This window comes from Zootoca vivipara, chromosome 12, assembly GCF_965207765.1.
Source record: "Zootoca vivipara chromosome 12, rZooViv2.hap1.1, whole genome shotgun sequence".
NCBI classification, from domain to species: Eukaryota; Metazoa; Chordata; class Lepidosauria; order Squamata; family Lacertidae; genus Zootoca; species Zootoca vivipara.
In genome coordinates, this window is record NC_142595.1 from 26,717,335 (window position 1) to 26,735,518 (window position 18,184).

General features: G+C 45.0%; 1 protein-coding gene across 6 annotated transcripts in view; it reads left to right on the plus strand.

Annotated features, from left to right (window-relative positions):
- The first annotated feature begins 9,124 nt into the window (after nt 1-9,124).
- The window catches only part of SLC4A1 (solute carrier family 4 member 1 (Diego blood group)), a 44,565-nt gene continuing 35,505 nt past the window's right edge, over nt 9,125-18,184 (plus strand). For 2 of the 6 annotated variants that reach the window (XM_060281517.2, XM_035134950.3), the window contains exons 1-3: nt 9,125-9,302; nt 15,195-15,302; nt 15,513-15,609. In XM_060281517.2, coding sequence (XP_060137500.1) covers nt 15,255-15,302; nt 15,513-15,609 — 145 coding nt within the window. In that variant the 5' untranslated portion in view covers nt 9,125-9,302; nt 15,195-15,254. Of the gene's footprint in view, nt 9,303-15,194; nt 15,347-15,512; nt 15,610-18,184 lie in introns of those variants that run through there. The other 4 variants (XM_088655193.1, XM_088655195.1, XM_088655196.1 and 1 more) reach the window with 3 other exon arrangements.

Below are 18,184 nucleotides of genomic sequence, written 5' to 3' on the forward strand. Positions count from 1 at the left end.
AGACAATGACATCCGATAAATAGCAGTCCTATCAGGTTACAGATTCAATAGTCTTTAGCACCTTCTCAGACACTTTTTGTTTGTTTGTTTGTTTTGCAGAGAGATGCTGGTGCTCTCTCTCTCTCTCTCTCTCTCTCGCTCGCTCTCGCTCTCTCTCTCTCTCTCTCTCAACACACACAACATGTGCTCGTGCACATGCAAGCTGACTGGTGAAGAGGATCTCTGAACACAAGCAGAGTGCTTCCTGTGGCTGAGTCACCAATGGCAGATCATTAAAATGGGCTCTTGCAGAACAGCACGCTCAGAGGAAATAAACAGCGTGTATCCATTTCAAGTCACGGTTACATTTATAAAGAAAGCTTTGTGTTCTGTTTTGCTTTGTTAATCTACTGCCTTTATAGTTAAACCAACAGGAGAAGGAAAGAGCTTGTTTTTCTCCTTCCACCGGGAACTGTTGTCAAGCACACACACAAAATCCCTTTAAAATTGGGTGGGGTTTTCTTTTGGGAATTTCCCCCCTTTACCTTTATTGTCTGACTGCTATGTTTGTGGTCAGCAAAATACCCCCCCCCCCAGGTCTGTTCATCTGACCCTGAGGGTTTTTGTTTGACCTTGCTTATTTATTTATTTCCTTGGTAATTGTAAGCTGAGCTATGGGAGCTTGTATACAGTATCTTGTTCACTCCTGCTCTCTGCTGGTGGACTTCAGTATAATCTGAATTACTTCCAAGGAAGTGGGTGGGGGGGGGGAGCTGTCTCTCCAGAAGGAAGATTCTGCCTCCGAATGGAAAAAAGGATGAATTCTTCTGCTTCCTCCCAATTGCATAGGCACAGCCACTAGGACTGCCAGTTGAGCAGGGGGCAAATGGAAGGGAAACGACCTGCTTTGTTGCTTGGTCAACAGCTGGAGCTTTTCATGGCATGAAGATGATAAATTTTACTGTCTGCGCATCGAGCTGCTGTTAAAGGCACAGGCACCAGAGAAGGCTCAAAAGTTGTGAACCCACACATGGCAGCATGCAGAGTTTAGAGTGAGGAAGGGCTCACTGGAGCTTTGCCCCAGAACCTGGCTTTCCTTATGTAGCAACGTAGGAAGCTGCCTTATACAATTGGTCAGTATGGTTTACACCAGGCATCCCCAAACTGCGGCCCTCCAGATGTTTTGGCCTACAACTCCCATGATCCCTAGCTAAGAGGACCAGTGGTCAGGGATGATGGGAATTGTAGTCCAAAACATCTGGAGGGCCGAAGTTTGGGGATGCCTGGTTTACACACTGACTGTACCAAATGGTGTGTCATTGCTCCATCAGTTTTGTCTGCAGTAGCTCTCCAGGGAATCAGGCGGGTCTTTCATCACAACCCTACCCGGATCATGCCAGGGATTGAACTTGGTTCCTTCTGCATGCAACCCATGTGTCCTGTCGTCGAGCTATATAGCCCTTCTTCTCTTATTGCAACCTGGAACATGCCATAATAGAAATGCCTGGATGTTATTTCTCTGCAGCCACTGAGCAATGGCCATAACTGACCAACACTCAAGGAAACAGAGAGTCGGATCAGTTTCCCCTTCAAGCTGAGCTCCAGCGCTGCCTCTTCTGAGTGCTAAACGAGCCCTGGCATCATAGCACAGCATGAGCTAATGGTGCCTCATCATTTCCACATAGTTTTTTGGACTGAAAAGAAGCAGGGAGGTGCCCGGCTCCCGCTGGCCTGTCTGGAAGATAAAACAGCCCCTGGAAGAGGGTATTCCTCAGAGATAGGCCTAATCATAAAGCACCTAGTTGCAGGGGGAGGAGACGGGCACCGCCCAAGCCCATCCATTTCCATGCTCACGCAAGGCTTGGCGCGTCTCCGTGTCGCTTCTTTTCAAATATGTTGCTTCTTTTCAAATACCCCAGGAGAAATCTAGTTGGCTGCATTTGCTCTCTGCATCGTTCAAAACCGTCCAATGACAAGAGCCTCTTCTTTACTTTCTCAAAGGAAAAAAAAAGGACCTGGAAAGTGCATTTCAGTTGACTAGAAGGACGCTGGTGTCCCTCCCTCCTTAAAAAAGCAAAACAAACCCCTGCCTGATTAGTTCTAGCCCGTGTGGCATTCACATTGACCACCCCTGCCACTTCTGCAGCCTCCTTGCCCACCCATCAACCCTTGATCAAGCCTTGCCAGATCACAGAAGTGCAGTAAAAAGTTTTAGTAGGTGATGTCACTGCCACTGTCATTAGTGGTGCCTTTTATATTATTATTATGGTGGATGGATTATTATAAAGTTGTTTTTATATAGCATTTTGTAATGCTGTGGTTCTTTTATAATTAAGAGTAGTCTAAAAGTTTCAGCAAAAAGAAAGAATGAATGAATGCACATCATAACATACAGAACACCATTATTAAGATTCTAGGGGCTTTAGACCTAGGAGCACTATGCCTGACACCTTCCTCATTCCCCAAAGAGCTGGTGTGCTGCAATGGTTAACAGTATTGACAAGGGTTCAAATCTCCACTCTTTCGGCCAGCTGCTGTGTCTCAATCTAACCTCCCCTACAGGGTTGTTGCGAGGAGAAAACGAGGAGGGAAGAACCCTGCAAAATGCCTTCAGCACCTTGGAGGAGAAATTTGGTATATATATGTAGTCAATAAAATAAATAAGTATAATAATAATAATATTTTATTTATACCCTGCCCTCCCCAGTGAGAGCCGGGCTCAGGGCAGCTGACATCAACAAGATCACAACAAAACGTAAAAGAAAGAAAAAACAATCAACTAAAATGCGGATTAAAATACAATGCAGATTTTTCTTTTTTTAAATTTTTTTTTAATACAGCCTCATTTTAACATGGCCCAAATCAAAACCATAAGGGAGGAAAAACGTAGTGGTCAGACTGAGTCCAGCCCAAAGGCCAGGCGGAACAGCTCCAGGCCCTGCGGAAAGATGTCAAATCCTGCAGGGCCCTGGTCTCCTGTGAGAGAGCGTTCCACCAAGTCGGGGCCAATACTGAAAAGGCCCTGGCCCTAGTTGAGGCCAATCTAGCCACCTTATGGCTCAGGATCTCCAAAATATTGCTATTTGTGGACCTTAAGGTCCTCCGCGGGGCATACCAGGAGAGGCGGTCCCATAGGTACGAGGGTCCCAAGCCGCAGAGGGCTTTAAAGGTCAAAACCAGCACCTTAAATCTGATCCTGTACTCCACCGGCACACAGCCTTTCCTGTCCGTAAGCTTTATGTATAATTTAACCCCTGTCATATCCCCCCCTTATTTTTTTCCCCAACTGTGCATCATTTCTTCAGGTCCCTGATTTTCACGCCACAGCCAGTTTTGTCCTGTGGTTTTTTTTTAGCAACTTTGACTAATCTACCTACTCCTTTTTTCTCCCTCCTTCCTATCATACAGACCTCATCGCCTTGAGCATTGTGTCTTCAGAGTCCTCAGTCCTATTCACTCCTCATGCTTCACTTCCCTGCCTGCTCTGCTCTTGACCTCAAGCCTCATCCCACCTTTTCTTCCTCTATTCTCTTTTGGTACACGATTACGTCACTTCCCTACCTCCCAATCCTCATTCAACCTCTGTATGAAGTTGTAGTTCCTGCCACATCGACCACTTTCTATGCCATCCTTCACTCAAGGATCACAGGGCTGTTTACAATATAAAACCACAAATACATAACATAGTAACAACAAACAAAAATACCTCAACACATGGTTTAAGAGGCCGTAGGTAGTTTAATTAGCCAAAGGCTAATTGCATAACCAGTATTAGAATTCAACTAAAGTTCACTTTGGTTTCTATTTGAGTGAGCTTTCCTCTCTCATTATCGCCACCAAATATGTTTGCCAACTGACCAGTACAAAGGCTCGGTCTCTTCTCAGTGCTGGATTACCCAACAGGCGGACTAAGCTTGTGCTTATGGCACCAGCAAAGCAGGGGCACACAAACACAAAAAAATTGTTTGGGAAAGATTTAGTGCTCAATCAGAGCAAATGGCAATGGATGAGCTCTTCAATTAGCCAGTCACTGTAAGGATTATTTTGTACTGGTTTCAATTGTGTTTTATTGTTGTAGCTACCCTGATATTTTATGATACAGTGGAGCTCTGGCTAGTGGTTGAGATGCCCTTGCTGGTGCTTGGCTCCAATTAAACAATGACTAAGCCACCACTATAGGGACCCAGGTGGCGTTGTGGGTTAAACCACTGAGCCTAGGGCTTGCTGATCAGAAGGTCAGCGGTTCGAATCCCTGTGACGGGGTGAGCTCCCGTTGCTCGGTCCCAGCTCCTGCCAACCTAGCAGTTCGAAAGCACGTCAAAGTGCAAGTAGATAAATAGGAACCGCTACAGTGGGAAGGTAAACGGCGTTTCCATGTGCTGCTCTGGTTTGCCAGAAGCGGCTTTGTCATGCTGGCCACATGACCTGGAAGCTATACGCAGGCTCCCTCGGCCAATAATGCGAGATGAGCGCGCAACCCCAGAGTCGGTCATGACTGGACCTAATGGTCAGGGGTCCCTTTACCTTTACCTTTAAGCCACCAGGAAGAATGCATATCACTGTGCTGTTTGTATTAGAAGTTGATGCACTCATTTATCCAGGGAGATTCAGTGGGTATAATAGTCATTTGATTAGTGTTTCCTAAAACTGTATGATGCATTTGAGTCTTAAATAGATAGATGGTTGGTAGACAGACAGACAGACAGACAGACACTACCCTTCATCCTAGTTAGAAATGAAAGGTGGCACAGAGCAAATAGTGTCAGCATGAAACTCAAGTAGTTGATATGTGGAGCATGCATGTGCTCATTCATTCCATTTTGCAAGGGATCAGAAGTTTTGTTCACTTGAGATAAGAACATGCCCTTTCACTGGGCCTCCTCTCAGACTTCAGCTCCACTTAGATTAGCAAAATATCCCTGATGGCCATTTTTGCATCCCCAGCTCACAAATGCCTTCTATCTCCTCACACCTAAAGTACAGCTTGGCAATATTAAGTGATCAGGTGGCATTAAACCAGGAGCGGTAACTCCATGGCAGAGAGTGTGCTTTGAATTTAGCTGGAGCTCAGTAACAGAGCAAATGTTTTGCATGCAAAAATAAATAAATCCCAGGTTCAATCCATGGTATCTCCAGTTAGGATCTGCACGATATCCTACAGAACCACTAGCAGTGGCTCCTCTTGGACAAATGGCCTCACCTAGTATAAAGCAGCATACTAAGAGCCTAATTTCACCCACTGGCCTCTCAAGTTAGGCAGTGCCAGAGAGCAAGGATTGTCAAATAGACCTCCTGCTTTCAGGCAGTGTTTATTGTATGTCATTTCTCATCCGCATACAAAGAATATTGATCAAATTTGACAGAGGCAAACTAAATGGATGTTGTATTTTATTTGGTCATTAAGGGTGCTCAAGACGTCTCCTAGTTCGGAAACATGTCTGAAGAATTATGGTATATTCTATTTCGACAAAAATCCAAGAGTGGTCTGATTACTTACACTGAATTATTCCTCAGTAATTGTGGCAATGGATTGATGCAGTGACGTCAATAGTAGAAAACAGTACTATACAGCATTAGCACACAGAAGAAAGAAAGAAAGAAAGGTCTCTGCTTCAAAGAGCTTACAATTCACAATTTGACAGCATAAAACATACAAAGGGGGCGGGGGGGGGGAGAGAGAGAGACAGGAGAAGGGACAAATCTGAGTGCAGTTTAGGGTTTTCCATCAAAAAGCATAGGGTTGTCCGTCAAAAAAAGGTGGGAGTTCCTGCACCTCTTTTTCTAGGGAAAAAAGCACTGCCTCCAAGTGAAGATCAATAAAGGCCAAATAACCTGTGATATGGCAAATCAATGAATAGGATCTCCTGGAATGTGTGTGTGTGTTTAAAAAAAAATACAGTACAGTAGTTGCAGCCCTGCCTCCATTTGATAGTGGCTTCAGCACCGAGGAAGAGACAGGGCAGGACCAAGATGTTATGTTGCCTCCAACAAAGAACAAAATGGCACCTCCTTCCTCCCCACCACACACAATTCCACACAGAGAAACCAAGTGTTTTGGCAGCTGAATCTTACCTCAGCACTGCATATGAGGCAGCATCCTCCACCATACCTAAGGACAGCAAGCTAGATCAGAGCCCAAAAGGCTGGCCATGTAGCCTACAAACCTATGTTTTCCAACACCTCAGCAGCAACAGTACCGACCCCCAGTATCTGCCGCCTGAGGAGGCTGCCTTAATCCAGCTATGATAGGACCCGCTGTGGAGAGGGAAGCTATTCCTTACAGTACTTACTTTCTTGGTGTCTTCCTTATTGAAACCTCCCCACCACCACAGAACTGTTGTATGTCTGAGGTAAAACATGCCAGTATCGTATGGGAACCTATATAAGTTATTCACTGCCAGGCAAAGAGCAGTGCAGGAAAGGCAGTCCAGATTGAGAAAGCAACACATGACAAATTATTGGCCCCTTCACCCGACTGTATGGCCTGACAGGATCCAGAGTGAAGGGGTGATGAAACAGCTCTGGTGCCTTTTCTTTTTTCAGGGAGTGGGGGGATGCCGAAGATTATCCCATGTCTCATCTAGTGTGGCCCTAAGATTTCTTAAAAGGGAGTTTGCTTAAACCTGCCACTCATCTTCTAATAAATATCTGAAAGGTTGCTTCCTTCCCTCCAGAACCCCTCCAGACATTAAGATCAGCAGAGGGGGCCTCTTGGTGGTTTTAGAAGTTCCCTCAGAGGTTCAGAGGGTTGTAGAGAGGGCATTGTTTGTGGCAACCCCTAAGTTGAATAACTCCCTCCCCACAGAGGCACGTCTGGCTTCTTCACAACTCAGCAAATGCTGAAGATACACCTTGTAACTCTGGCCTTTGACCCCTGAGGTGTGTATTTTCAGGGCTCACCTAAGCAGCTTCAGCCTTGTATACCTGAAGGAGCGTCTCCATCCCTGTCATTCAGTCCAGACACTGAGGTCCAGCTCTGAGGGCCTTCTGATGTTTCCCTCATTGCGAGGTTACAGGGAACCAGGCAGAGGGCCTTCTCGGTAGTGGCACCCACCCTGTGGAACACCCTTCCATCAGATGTCAGGGAGATAAAGAGCTATACAACTTTAGAAGACATCTGAAGGCAGTCCTGTACAGGGAAGTTTTTAATGTTTGATGTTTTATTAAGTTTTCATATCTGTTGGAAGCCACCCAGAGTTACTGGAGCAACCAAGTCAAATGGGCAGCATATAAATAGAATAAAATAGATGATAATGGTAATGATTCCTGTGACTTTAATCTGCTTTAACTGTTTATAGTTCTGGATTTTAAACTGTAACCCGTTCTGGGTCCTGCTGGTGAAGGATGGATAACAGATTTGACAACAACATGTACAGGCACAGGGGTGTGATGAGTGTGAGACTCTACAGGACTGGACAGACCACTCCCTTCCTGAATGAACCATGCTTCCAAGAACATTTACCAGAATCCTTTGCAAGGCACAGGAGGCTCGTGACAGCTGAGGTGCTGCCAGGTGCGAGTGGACTCCAGGTGAGGTGCTCCCCTCCCTAATCTGGTCATCCCACTTTTCTCCCTCTTTGTTGCTGCTTTCACATGGTTTTTAACATAGCCATCTCAGCAATGGGGCTTTACAGACTTTACAATTCTGTGATTTCATACACAAATCCCTTTCATCTCATTTTCACATGGGTCTGCAAATATATATATATATTTATATATATATATATCCTGCATGATATATTGCACAAAATACTATTCAAATACTATATATATTCAATCACAAAATACATTTAATTAATTAACTGGGCTCTGTGGGGAGAGACTTGTTGATTGTGCCATGGCCACCAGAAGTCCATCTTAATAAAAAAAAATCCTTCCAGTAGTACCTTAGAGACCAACTAAGTTTGTCCATCTTGTTAGCCTTCTTTGTGGTGGCACCTACCCTATGGAGGAGCCTCCCTTCAGAGATTAGGATGGCAACAACAGCTGAGTGCTTTTACCCATCCGTCAGAGGATCCCCTTTTCACCCAGGCATTCTTTAGCCACCAATCACAGTTCTTCAGCAACTTCAACAGCTTGCGGCTATCAAACACTTTCTGCTGGTGTTTCTTTGTAATGTTTTATTATAACATTACTGTCGTCCGATGGTTGTGACTGCTTTGGTAGCCACTGAATGAAAATGATTTAAAACAAACTTTTTTTCTGTTCTTTTTAAGCTCATACCTGAGACTGTGAGGTCTGAAGGATAATTGCATTGGTCTGAGAGCCACAGATCAAGTTTGCACCATTAACTCGAATTCGTCAAGCATCCCTAAGTGCACTAAAATATTCAGAACTGTAGCCATTTACATAGAACTTGATTAAACCATTCTAATATATGGGGCTTTACTTTCTCCCCAGGCCCTGTGCTTTGGTTAAAGATATGTGCTTCTACATTTAATTGAAGCTTTGCCAGACAGTTGAGGCCTTGCGTACGTCAGACATGCATGCAACCTGTATGTGCTTCTAAGTAGAGCACTGCTTCTGATGACTTCAAGTACAGGCAGGTAAAATGCACCCGTGAGAACTCATTCAAAGTTAATAAGGTCCAGACAGATACAATTCCTGCCTTGCTTTCATCTTTTCTTTCCTCTTCTAGCAGCCATTTCAGCTGAAAGCAGTAAACGGTGCTCACCAGCCTTCAGCCAAAAGAGGGAATCCCCACAAGAAACTTTTTTAAAAATTTAAAAAACCCACACCAATCCAAAAGGAAAACACCAGTGACTCTATTTGTGAGGGTTCCCCCTTCTTCCCCCACCCCTCCACCCCCAGCAGAGGAAATCCCCTTGAGATCTGTAAACAAGTTTATCTCGAGGATGCGAAGCTGAGAAGGCAACGTGACCCAGGAGGACCAAACGCTCATTGAGGAAGAAGAGTTGGCCTTGCTAGGAATCGCTCGAAACTTACGGGACCTTTCTAATGTTGGTGAGACCAGTCCTGGTGAGATGGGAGGGGCGTGCCAGCAAAGTTCAAGAGCACAGATGGGTAGCAGGGAGGTTGCGCCTCATGGTAACTCCAGATAATGTTGTTTACTGGCCCTTAGAAAAAAAATGTTGCATCTAGAACCACCAGGAACACCCCTGATGCCAGGTGGCACGGCCAGATTAAAACAGCAGCCATGAGTCAGGACTTTGAAGCTCCTCTGGAGAGCTCTCTCATCTCATTACCGCCTGTTGCAGGCTGTAGGGAACCGCTAAGGAGAGAGGGGTTCCACGGAGCAGCGAAAAGACCCCTGGCTTGAACCTTCTCTGCCTCCCCATCGAGGTCTCTCTGCAAGCATACAGGTAGGTGAGCTTATCCAATAAGTTGGTTCTTCAAGGGAGCCTATGGAGGGGCCTGTGTGTGGAGATTGCAGGACATGGAAGGGAGGGCAATGTGAGAGGAGGGAGCTGAGGCTGCTCTTGGAAAGAGCCAAGGAACCCTTTGAGAAGCTTGGGGCCAACAAAAAAAATCCCAATTGGCCGTGCTTGCTGTGACTGATGGAAGTTGTAGTTCCCCATACCTTCTTCAGAGCATTTAATCTAAATACACCCCCCCTCCCCAAAAAAAAATCTCAAGGAGGTTTGAGGAGCCTCCAACCATTTCTCTCCACCAGCTGTTTGCTTGGACTTCTGAGGCATCTCCCACCTTTGCTTCTCTCTCTTTCTTAGGAAAGTAGCTGCAGGTTACTGCTTTTTTTTCCCCTGCCAAGAAAGGAACCTGCTTTTTGTGTGCTTGCAAAAGTTGGTTGGTTTCTTCTTTGTGATGTGCAGCTCCTTGTTTCTGATGTGGATCCGCTGACAGCATCCTTTTCAATGCTCTAGCCTTCAAAAGGAGGGGATGGAGGTTACAGGGTACAAACCCTTCTGTAATGAAATGTTGGGATACTTTATGGAAGGTTGCCCATGTTTAAGAGCTATGAATGTCACTTTTGGACAAACAAGGAGTTTGTAAGAAGTTAGCATCTCTTTTCCATTGATGCTTTCCTATGAGGATAATGAAATTGCCTTGCTGGATTCGACCAAAGGTCTGTTTAAGATTCATGCCTACCTCAGAGTAAGTCCCACTGTACTCAGTGGGGCTTATTTCTGAGGAGACACATATAGGATCGGACTGTTAGTCCAACCCCCTCTCTCTGAACAGTGACCAGCTAGATTAAGAACATAAAAACAGCCCTGCTGAATCAGGCCAATGGCCCATCCAGTCCAGCATCCTGTTCTCACAATGGCCAATCAGATATTTATGGGAAGCCCAAAAGCAAGACCGTACTGCAGAAGCACCTTCCCTCACCACAGCTTCCAACAAGGGAGGCAGAATATATCCATCGTGGCCAAAGTACTCTGGGAAGTTTGTGATCAAACAAACTCTCATAATTGATACACTTATCCTCTGTGAATTCACATTCCCTTTTGCAAAACCTGTCTAAGCAAATGCACGTCGTCTCCAAATGTTTTTGAAATTCCTTCCAGAAGTTAAGGACATTGGTGTTGTGGGAAGAAATGCTTCCTTTAGCTTGTCCTGAACCTAATGCTTATCAAATCCATTGGATTACTCTGTGATCTTTTTGGGGGTGGTGGTGGTTTGGGGGTGCTGGATGATTTCTGTCTCTTCACTTTCTCTGCACCACGATGTATTTCTCTCCATCCCTAGCTGACTTTAAATCATGGATAGAGAACCTGTGGTAATAGATACTGGACTCCCAACTCCTTTGAGCCTGACAGTCATCATGGCCAATGGTCTGCGATGATGGGAGTTGTAGCCCCTCCAGCAACCCAGCTTTAGCCCGTGTCTAAACCTACATTTGCATGGAACATGCTCCAACGCCTGAACTTTTTTAGCTGTGCTTCTCTTTTTAGCTTTTTATCAGATGATGGAAATGGAACTGCCTGGTGCTCTTGTTGCATAGAAGAGGCGTTCTATAGAGACACAGTTGTCTGGTGACTAGGCTTTTCAATAGGAATATTCTGACTGCTGTCATGGATTCTCTAAAAACAAAAAAGAATAAAAGGTAGGAGAGAGATGTTTTGGAGATATCTGCCATAGATCACAGCTGGTTTCCAGCATAGGAAGCTGCTTGATGCTGAGTTGGACCATTGGTCCATGTACTTCAGTATTGTCTACACCAGCACCATGGGGGACCATTTTCAGCCTGAGGGGCACCTTCCTCTCTGGGCAACTTTCCATGGTCCACATGCCAAAGGTGGGTGGAGCCAGAGGCAAACATGGGCAGAGCAACAAATGTAATTTTCTCCACATACTCCTCTCTGTCCTCCATCCAGGCAACCAAGATGCGTTATCTGAGTTCAAAGACACATCCCAGTCATGTGACTAAAGAGTGGGTGTGGCCTGGGGAGATTCTTGAGCAGCTTTTCTCAACCTTGGGTCACCAGATGTTCTTGAGCTACAGGTCCCTTCATCCCTGACCTCTGGCCATGTTGGATAGGAATGATGGGAGTTGAAGTCCAGCACCGTTTAAGGACCCAAGACTGAGAAAAGCTGGTTGACTCTAGAGGGCCAAATAGAGAAGGCTGCATCTGCCCCCCCCCCGCCCCCAGCAAGCCTAACATTTCCCCAACGGATCTACACTGTCTGGCATTGGTGCTCCAGGATTCCAGATGGGAATCTTCCCAGCCCTACCTAGAGACATTTGGAAATGATCCCAGGCCCTTCTGCATGCCAAGCAGGTGCTCTAACACTGAGCTATTCCTGCTTTCGATATCTCTTAGCATCCATTAGTCCAGATTGCAGAAGGAAAGGGAGACGTGATGACCGAGGGTAACAAGGTGAAAAACTTCCATATGGGCATGCTTCAGAACTGTAGGAAGGAAGGAACTGTTGTTTGCTCATGCTGGTTTTAGCTGAAGGTAGAAGAAGCCAAGCCTGCAATGCACCAGTTGGGCAGGGGTCTAGAGTGAGGTGTGGGGTGGTCTTCTGTATGAGGATTTGGCAGTGTAAGGAGGGGTGGAAGGGAAGTTGAGCCTCAACCCATCTAGAAATTAGAAAGTGGAGGAAAAACAGGAGAATTGCTTGACTCACAGAGCTGGGCAATACTCTGTGGGCCATCACATTCAATGCCTTGTATTTAAATGGGACCATGTGCCTATAAAGCATCTCGACATGCACCTGTTCAGTCTTTCCTTCGTACACTTGCCAGTGAAGGGGGCTCTGCAGCAGCATCCCTAGGAGGCTTAGTCCATTGCAGCATTGCTCTTGCAGCTCCATCAGCTGGCGCATAAGGAGCTCAGCCCAGCTTGTGCAGGAGGAAAAAGATAAAGTTTATCTAAGGTGTGGTACCCTAGAGCTCCATTAACTTAATATGCAGTCCCTCAAAGCTCTTTTTTTTAAAAAAAGAGCCAAATTAGGTATTACATAAAACCCTAAATTGTGGACTGGAGCACTTTGTGCATATTGATTAGCATTTATCTGGGTTGGGGGGGGGAATGAAGTTGATAATTTGCATCACCAGGGCAACATTCCTTATAGAGCTTCTTTTCTTAAAATGAGAGCTGTAGTTGCTCAAGTTGATGTGGAAGCCACAGCAACCCTCTAAACGGGAAGCTAATTTTGCAGGGGTGGGGGCAAAAGCTTAGATATGATTGCAATTTCTCAATGGGACCAATGATTTTGCACATGCCAAGAGACACTCGGTTAATTGCTTCATGTGATTCCAGGTTCTGGGTCTAAGCCCTGCTGAGCCCTGCTTTGAATTATATCTTCCCTTCCTCATAGACTGGCTGGTACAGCAGGGCGAATAAGGCTTGGGTGTGCATAAGAAGTCCCTGAGGTTTGAATAGCGATCAGGAGAAATACATCAGCGTCTGCATTTTTATGCAAACCTACCCAACTTGCACTTTCCAAACCAATAGTGAATGAAAAGGCAACTTTGAAACTTGCATTTTGAAATTTGCACCCTGAATGTTGTGATGTAGTTCTCCAAACAAAGAATGTACATTAGAGGAAGGTGCAGAATTTCACTAATATAGTTACAAATTCGTGCAAAATGTGTCATATCATGGTGAAATTGCTTTTGTGTGTGTGTGTGTGTGTGTGTAGGTGACCTCTTCATAGTTTCCTCTTGGCCATTCTGCTGTGCCCTCATAAATGTTGGGGCTAGCAGCACAGGGGAGAGCAATCTCTGTGGTAGTCCAGAAGTTGTGGAATTCCCCCCCCCCCCACCGCCACCAAAAATAGTGTTTCTGGCACTGCTATTATGCAGACACATCTCTTTACCTCGGTTGAGGTATATACATCTAATTTGTTTTAAACAGTTTTTAATATTGTATTCTTAAACTGCTTGAACCTGATTGGGTGGTGAAGGGTTGGAAGGAAATAATTTTTTTATGATTAATTTATAATAATATTTTAGTCAAAAATTGCATACACGAAAATGTATATTAGATAAAGGGCTCGAGGAAATGCCCTTGAATTTTCATGTAGAGAATGGAACTGAAAGTTGGGGAAATATTGGTTTCCTAATATTCAAACCAAAGACTTCTTAGTTCGTAGCTCAGCCTGCTAGCTTCTATGCTCTCTTAGACAGTGACTTTGCTGAGATACTGAAGATGAGTTAGGCCCTGAACACCCCCTGCTTTTACCCCATTGGAAATTGGACCACACAGGGGGTGCAGAATCAAGAAAAGTCTGGCTTCTTGCACTCTCTGGCTAGGTGACTAAGCAGAGACAATTCCACTAGTATGCTAGGCGCCAGCAGCCCCCCTGATTCAGAAGCTTTTGCTGAACAGCGCCTCCTAGTGCTTCAGAAAAAGTATTTCAACTCAGTGTATGGTGATGGGTGTGTGTGTGTGGCAAATCCATTGCTAGAGATTATTAGGAAAGGGACTGAAAATTAACCTGCTAGCATTGTTGAGATTAATATGTCTTCATATAAATCTGTAATGCAGCTGCACTTGAAATGCCGTATACAGTTCTGAACAAATCATCTAAAAAAAGATATCATAGAACTGGAAAAAGGTGCAGAAAAGTGTAACAAATATGATCAGGGCCTGCTGGACACCTGATCTATGGGGAAAGGTTGACAGATTTGGGTCTTTTTAGATGACTGAATGGGACACCATGGAAGATTATAAAATGATGCTTGATAAGAAGAATATGAATATTTTTTCTCTTTCTCTGATCACACAAGGTGTTTTTTTAATATTGTTTAGTTTCAAAACAAGCTGCACAAATATTAAAATAAATTCCCATAATAAAAAATATACAGTAAAACAATGTTAAAACATTAAAATAGAAATATGTTCTAATATAAGCAGCTTGAGGTTATTCGGTTAAACTGATTGATGGTAGATTCAGGGCAGATAAAATCCATACACTGGCATAACTTGCCCCTCCATCTCAGGTTCAGTCTCTATAAGGGACAGCTACATATTCCTGCATTGCAGGGGGTTGGACTAGATGATTCTGAGAGTCCCTTCAAACTCTATGTTTCTATGATTCAGCTAAACTGAAGCTGCCTGATCCAGGTGTAAGCCCCCCACAAAGCAGCATTCTGCAGGCGTGATGGGAGCAAGAGCAGAGAGGCTGGATTCTAAATAGAATAAGCCTGCAAACAGGAAGTGTTTAATTAAAGGCAACAGAGCCACTGCACTTTGCCTTTCTGCATTAGGCAAGTTATGGAGCTATTACATTTTATTATCCCCAAATTGCCACAAATCAGGTCTAGGTAAACACCAGAAGGCAACAGTGGGATGCAATGGGCTGAGACCTATGTTTTCTGGAAGCTCCATAAAAAGTGAGAAAACAAAGGATGGCAATTCCAAAGGAAATGGCTATATCTGAAGCAACCAGCGAGATGATTCAAATGGTTTTCTGTTGGTTATATTCACTGTAGGGCAGAGGGGCAGTAAGGACTTGTAGGGCTTGCCATGGGAGTCTCTAGGTACCATATAGACCAGGCATCCCCAAACTTCGGCCCTCCAGATGTTTTGGACTACAGTTCCCATCTTCCCTGACCACTGGTTCCTGTTAGCTAGGGATCATGGGAGTTGTAGGCCAAAACATCTGGAGGGCTTCAGTTTGGGGGTACCTGATATAGACAAAGGTGGCTTGTTTTCTTCCAAGAAGAAAGCAGCACAGTCAATCTGCTCTTAAGTTATCTCTTCTAGGACAAAGAGCCACATCTATCAGTTCATGATCCTAAACTTCTTAACGTGTTCATCTTCCTTTCGGATTTCCAACAGATCCAGCCAACCAGGGGATGTTACCTCCAGGCTGAGCGTTAGAAAGAGAAAAAGAAGTACATGAAAAGAGTGACCGGAAGCCAAAAGGGAATGACAGCTCAGAGGCAGGTGGGGAAAAACAAAAACAAAGACTGCACTTCTATAAGAATGTTGTGAGTGAAGCTTAAAAATGAGGACTAGCACCTTGAACTTTCTGCAAAGAATCTCAGGTTAACCCTGTTGGGCTAACACAGAGGTTTGTGATCTGGAACATTTGATAGCTGCTTTATAGAGTATTTAAATGGTTATCCCTTTGTCTTCCCCCTCCTCCCCTGCCAGAAGGACTATGAAGCTGACATTCAGGAGAAAATTGATATTGAGGGATACGACGACTCTCCAGTGAAACACTCCAACATGTCACTTGCAGCCGAAAGCGGTGAGTAATCCAAATCACTTGAAGAAGAGAAACAAGATTTTTTTACAGGACAAGCAATGAAGTGAGAAATCGCACTGCAGGAGCCTTGCAAACACCAACCTAGAATTTAGTGTTTTGGGGTGTACCTGAGTAAGTCTGACTTAGATGGAATCTGGAAATAGGAACACAAACATCTTTGACAGGCATTCTGGCTTGGAAGGAACACCTGGGCTGAATTACAGTGTCCTCACATCTGAATTAATTCAAGCAAATTCAGATTGTATTAGGGTTTTCAAACTATGTTTGGAGTTTTGTCGTAAGCTTATTGAAGTTCCATTGAAGGAGATCAGTATGAAAGACAAGACAAATTTCCCAGGAAAGGAGCTTTCTCCCATCACCTCTCTTTTCCTGCAGTTTGTTGGGTAAATTCTAGCTAGGAATTGTGGAAAGAAATTTGCTTCAGTTTGTCTTTTCATGTGAACCTACCTAATGCATTGTTCCTGAAACAATGTACAAATAGGGGGGGGGGAACCATCATCATTTGAAATTCACACTTCTCTGAATTTTGTGATGCAGTTCTCCAATGTGCAAAAATGCACATATTGGGAGGGGGGAAGTGTACATCAAATTACATATATTAATGAAAATAAGGTGCACAAATGCATTAGGTTTAGGAAAATTGCTCGCAAAAATGTGCACATTATGCCAAAGTGCATAGAAAGAATGTGTCTATTAGGAGAAATGTGTGCGAAGGTGCTGGGGAATATTCATGAGGAATTGCAAACTGATGCAGAAATGTGGCAAATTGAATCTAATGTTGGAAAAAGGAGAAAGTTAGAGAAAGAGAAACGGGCAAATTCAGCCCTCCCTAACTGAGAATGGCTAATTCACCCATGGCAATGACAGAGCCAGAGTCCAGTTGCCTGGCCAGTTCCTTGCTCCTTACATCAACGGAGTGTGATTTCAGTGTCCTCTGCAGTGACACACAAGGTCTCTACGATAGATGCTCAGGGAGGTTTCTGAGCAGGCAAATCATTATGGGAAGGATTCCCTGGAAAACTGCAGCAAGGACAAAGAGTTAAGTCCCCCTGTGCTCCATGCCAGGGTCCCAGTCTAGAGCAGCTCCCCTCCCTTCCCCAATACACAGACCCCCCAACTGTTTGTGAGAGGAGCAATTCTTAAAGGCAGAATCATGTGAGCAATCTAATGTGTAATATTAGATTGAAAGAAAGATGGGTGTCAAGGGGAGATTGTGTTGCACTGAGAAGGGGCAGGGTGAGGGGAAGAGAAGGGATGAAGGGGGCATGTTATTTCAGGTCAACCAACTGCTAATTACTGTTTGAACTCTTAACTTCTGTAAGAAGAATGACCCAAGGTGGAAGCAGTGGATAAACAAAGGATCTCTTGGCTTGTCGCACCTGTCTTTCTTGTTAAAAAGGTAAAGGGACCCCTGACCATTAGGTCCAGTCGTGACCGACTCTGGGGTTGCGCGCTCATCTCGCATTATTGGCCAAGGGAGCCGGCGTATAGCTTCCAGGTCATGTGGCCAGCATGACAAAGCCGCTTCTGGCAAACCAGAGCAGCACATGGAAACGCCGTTTACCTTCCCGCTATAGCGGTTCCTATTTATCTACTTGCATTTTGACGTGCTTTCGAACTGCTAGGTTGGCAGGAGCTGGGACCAAGCAACGGGAGCTCACCCCGTCACAGGGATTCGAACCGCCGACCTTCTGATCAGCAAGCCCTAGGCTCCGTGATTTAACCACAGCGCCACCTGGGTCCCCTCGTCTTTCTTGTTACTAAATGCCTAAATGGTCCTGTACCCAAACTCTGAAAGATCTGCTGCAGCGCATCTCTGCCTCCAAGAAATGAGCAAAGTGCTGTTCAGTCCCTGCCATTTCCCTCCCCTCTAATTGTCACTTGCACTAACCAGTGCAGATTCACCCCAAATGCACCTTCTTGACTCGTTCTCGGCAGCTTCCTTCCCAGTGCAAATAGAAGCTGGGTCAGATGAGCAGAGGTGGCCCTAGAATTGGGCAGAGGGAGGCAGCTGGCTCCAGTGGCAGACATTGGGGTGGGGGGTGGGGAGGTGAGGAAGGTCTGTAGTAGTGCACGTACGTTGCAAACAGAAGGTCCCAGGTTCAATTCCTGACATCTCCAGATAGGGTTGGGAATCTCCAGCTCTTGAAACCTCCAAGAGCCACTTCCAATCAATGTGGGTGGACCAATGGTTTGATTTGGGCAGTCAGCTAGATGAACCAGTGATCTGACTTGGTATATATAGAGGGTCTTTCTGTGCACTATTCCCAATTTCCCAGGTAGTCTTCTGTGTTGGATTTATGCTCCATGGGGATAGGAGCGTTGCTGAACTTGATACGTCTCAGCATTGCATTCTATGGTGGTGTTTGGGTTGTGGGAGGGGCAATGGCGTTCGCTGGAAACCAGTACCCTTGTCACAAAGTGATTCTGAACAACCATATGTGAAAATACATAAAACCCAGCACATTTTGCATGCCATGTTAGGCTTGCTATTTATGTTTGGGTTCTAACACACTTTCTTAATTCCTCGTTCTTTTTCACATCCCTCTTCCCTTGC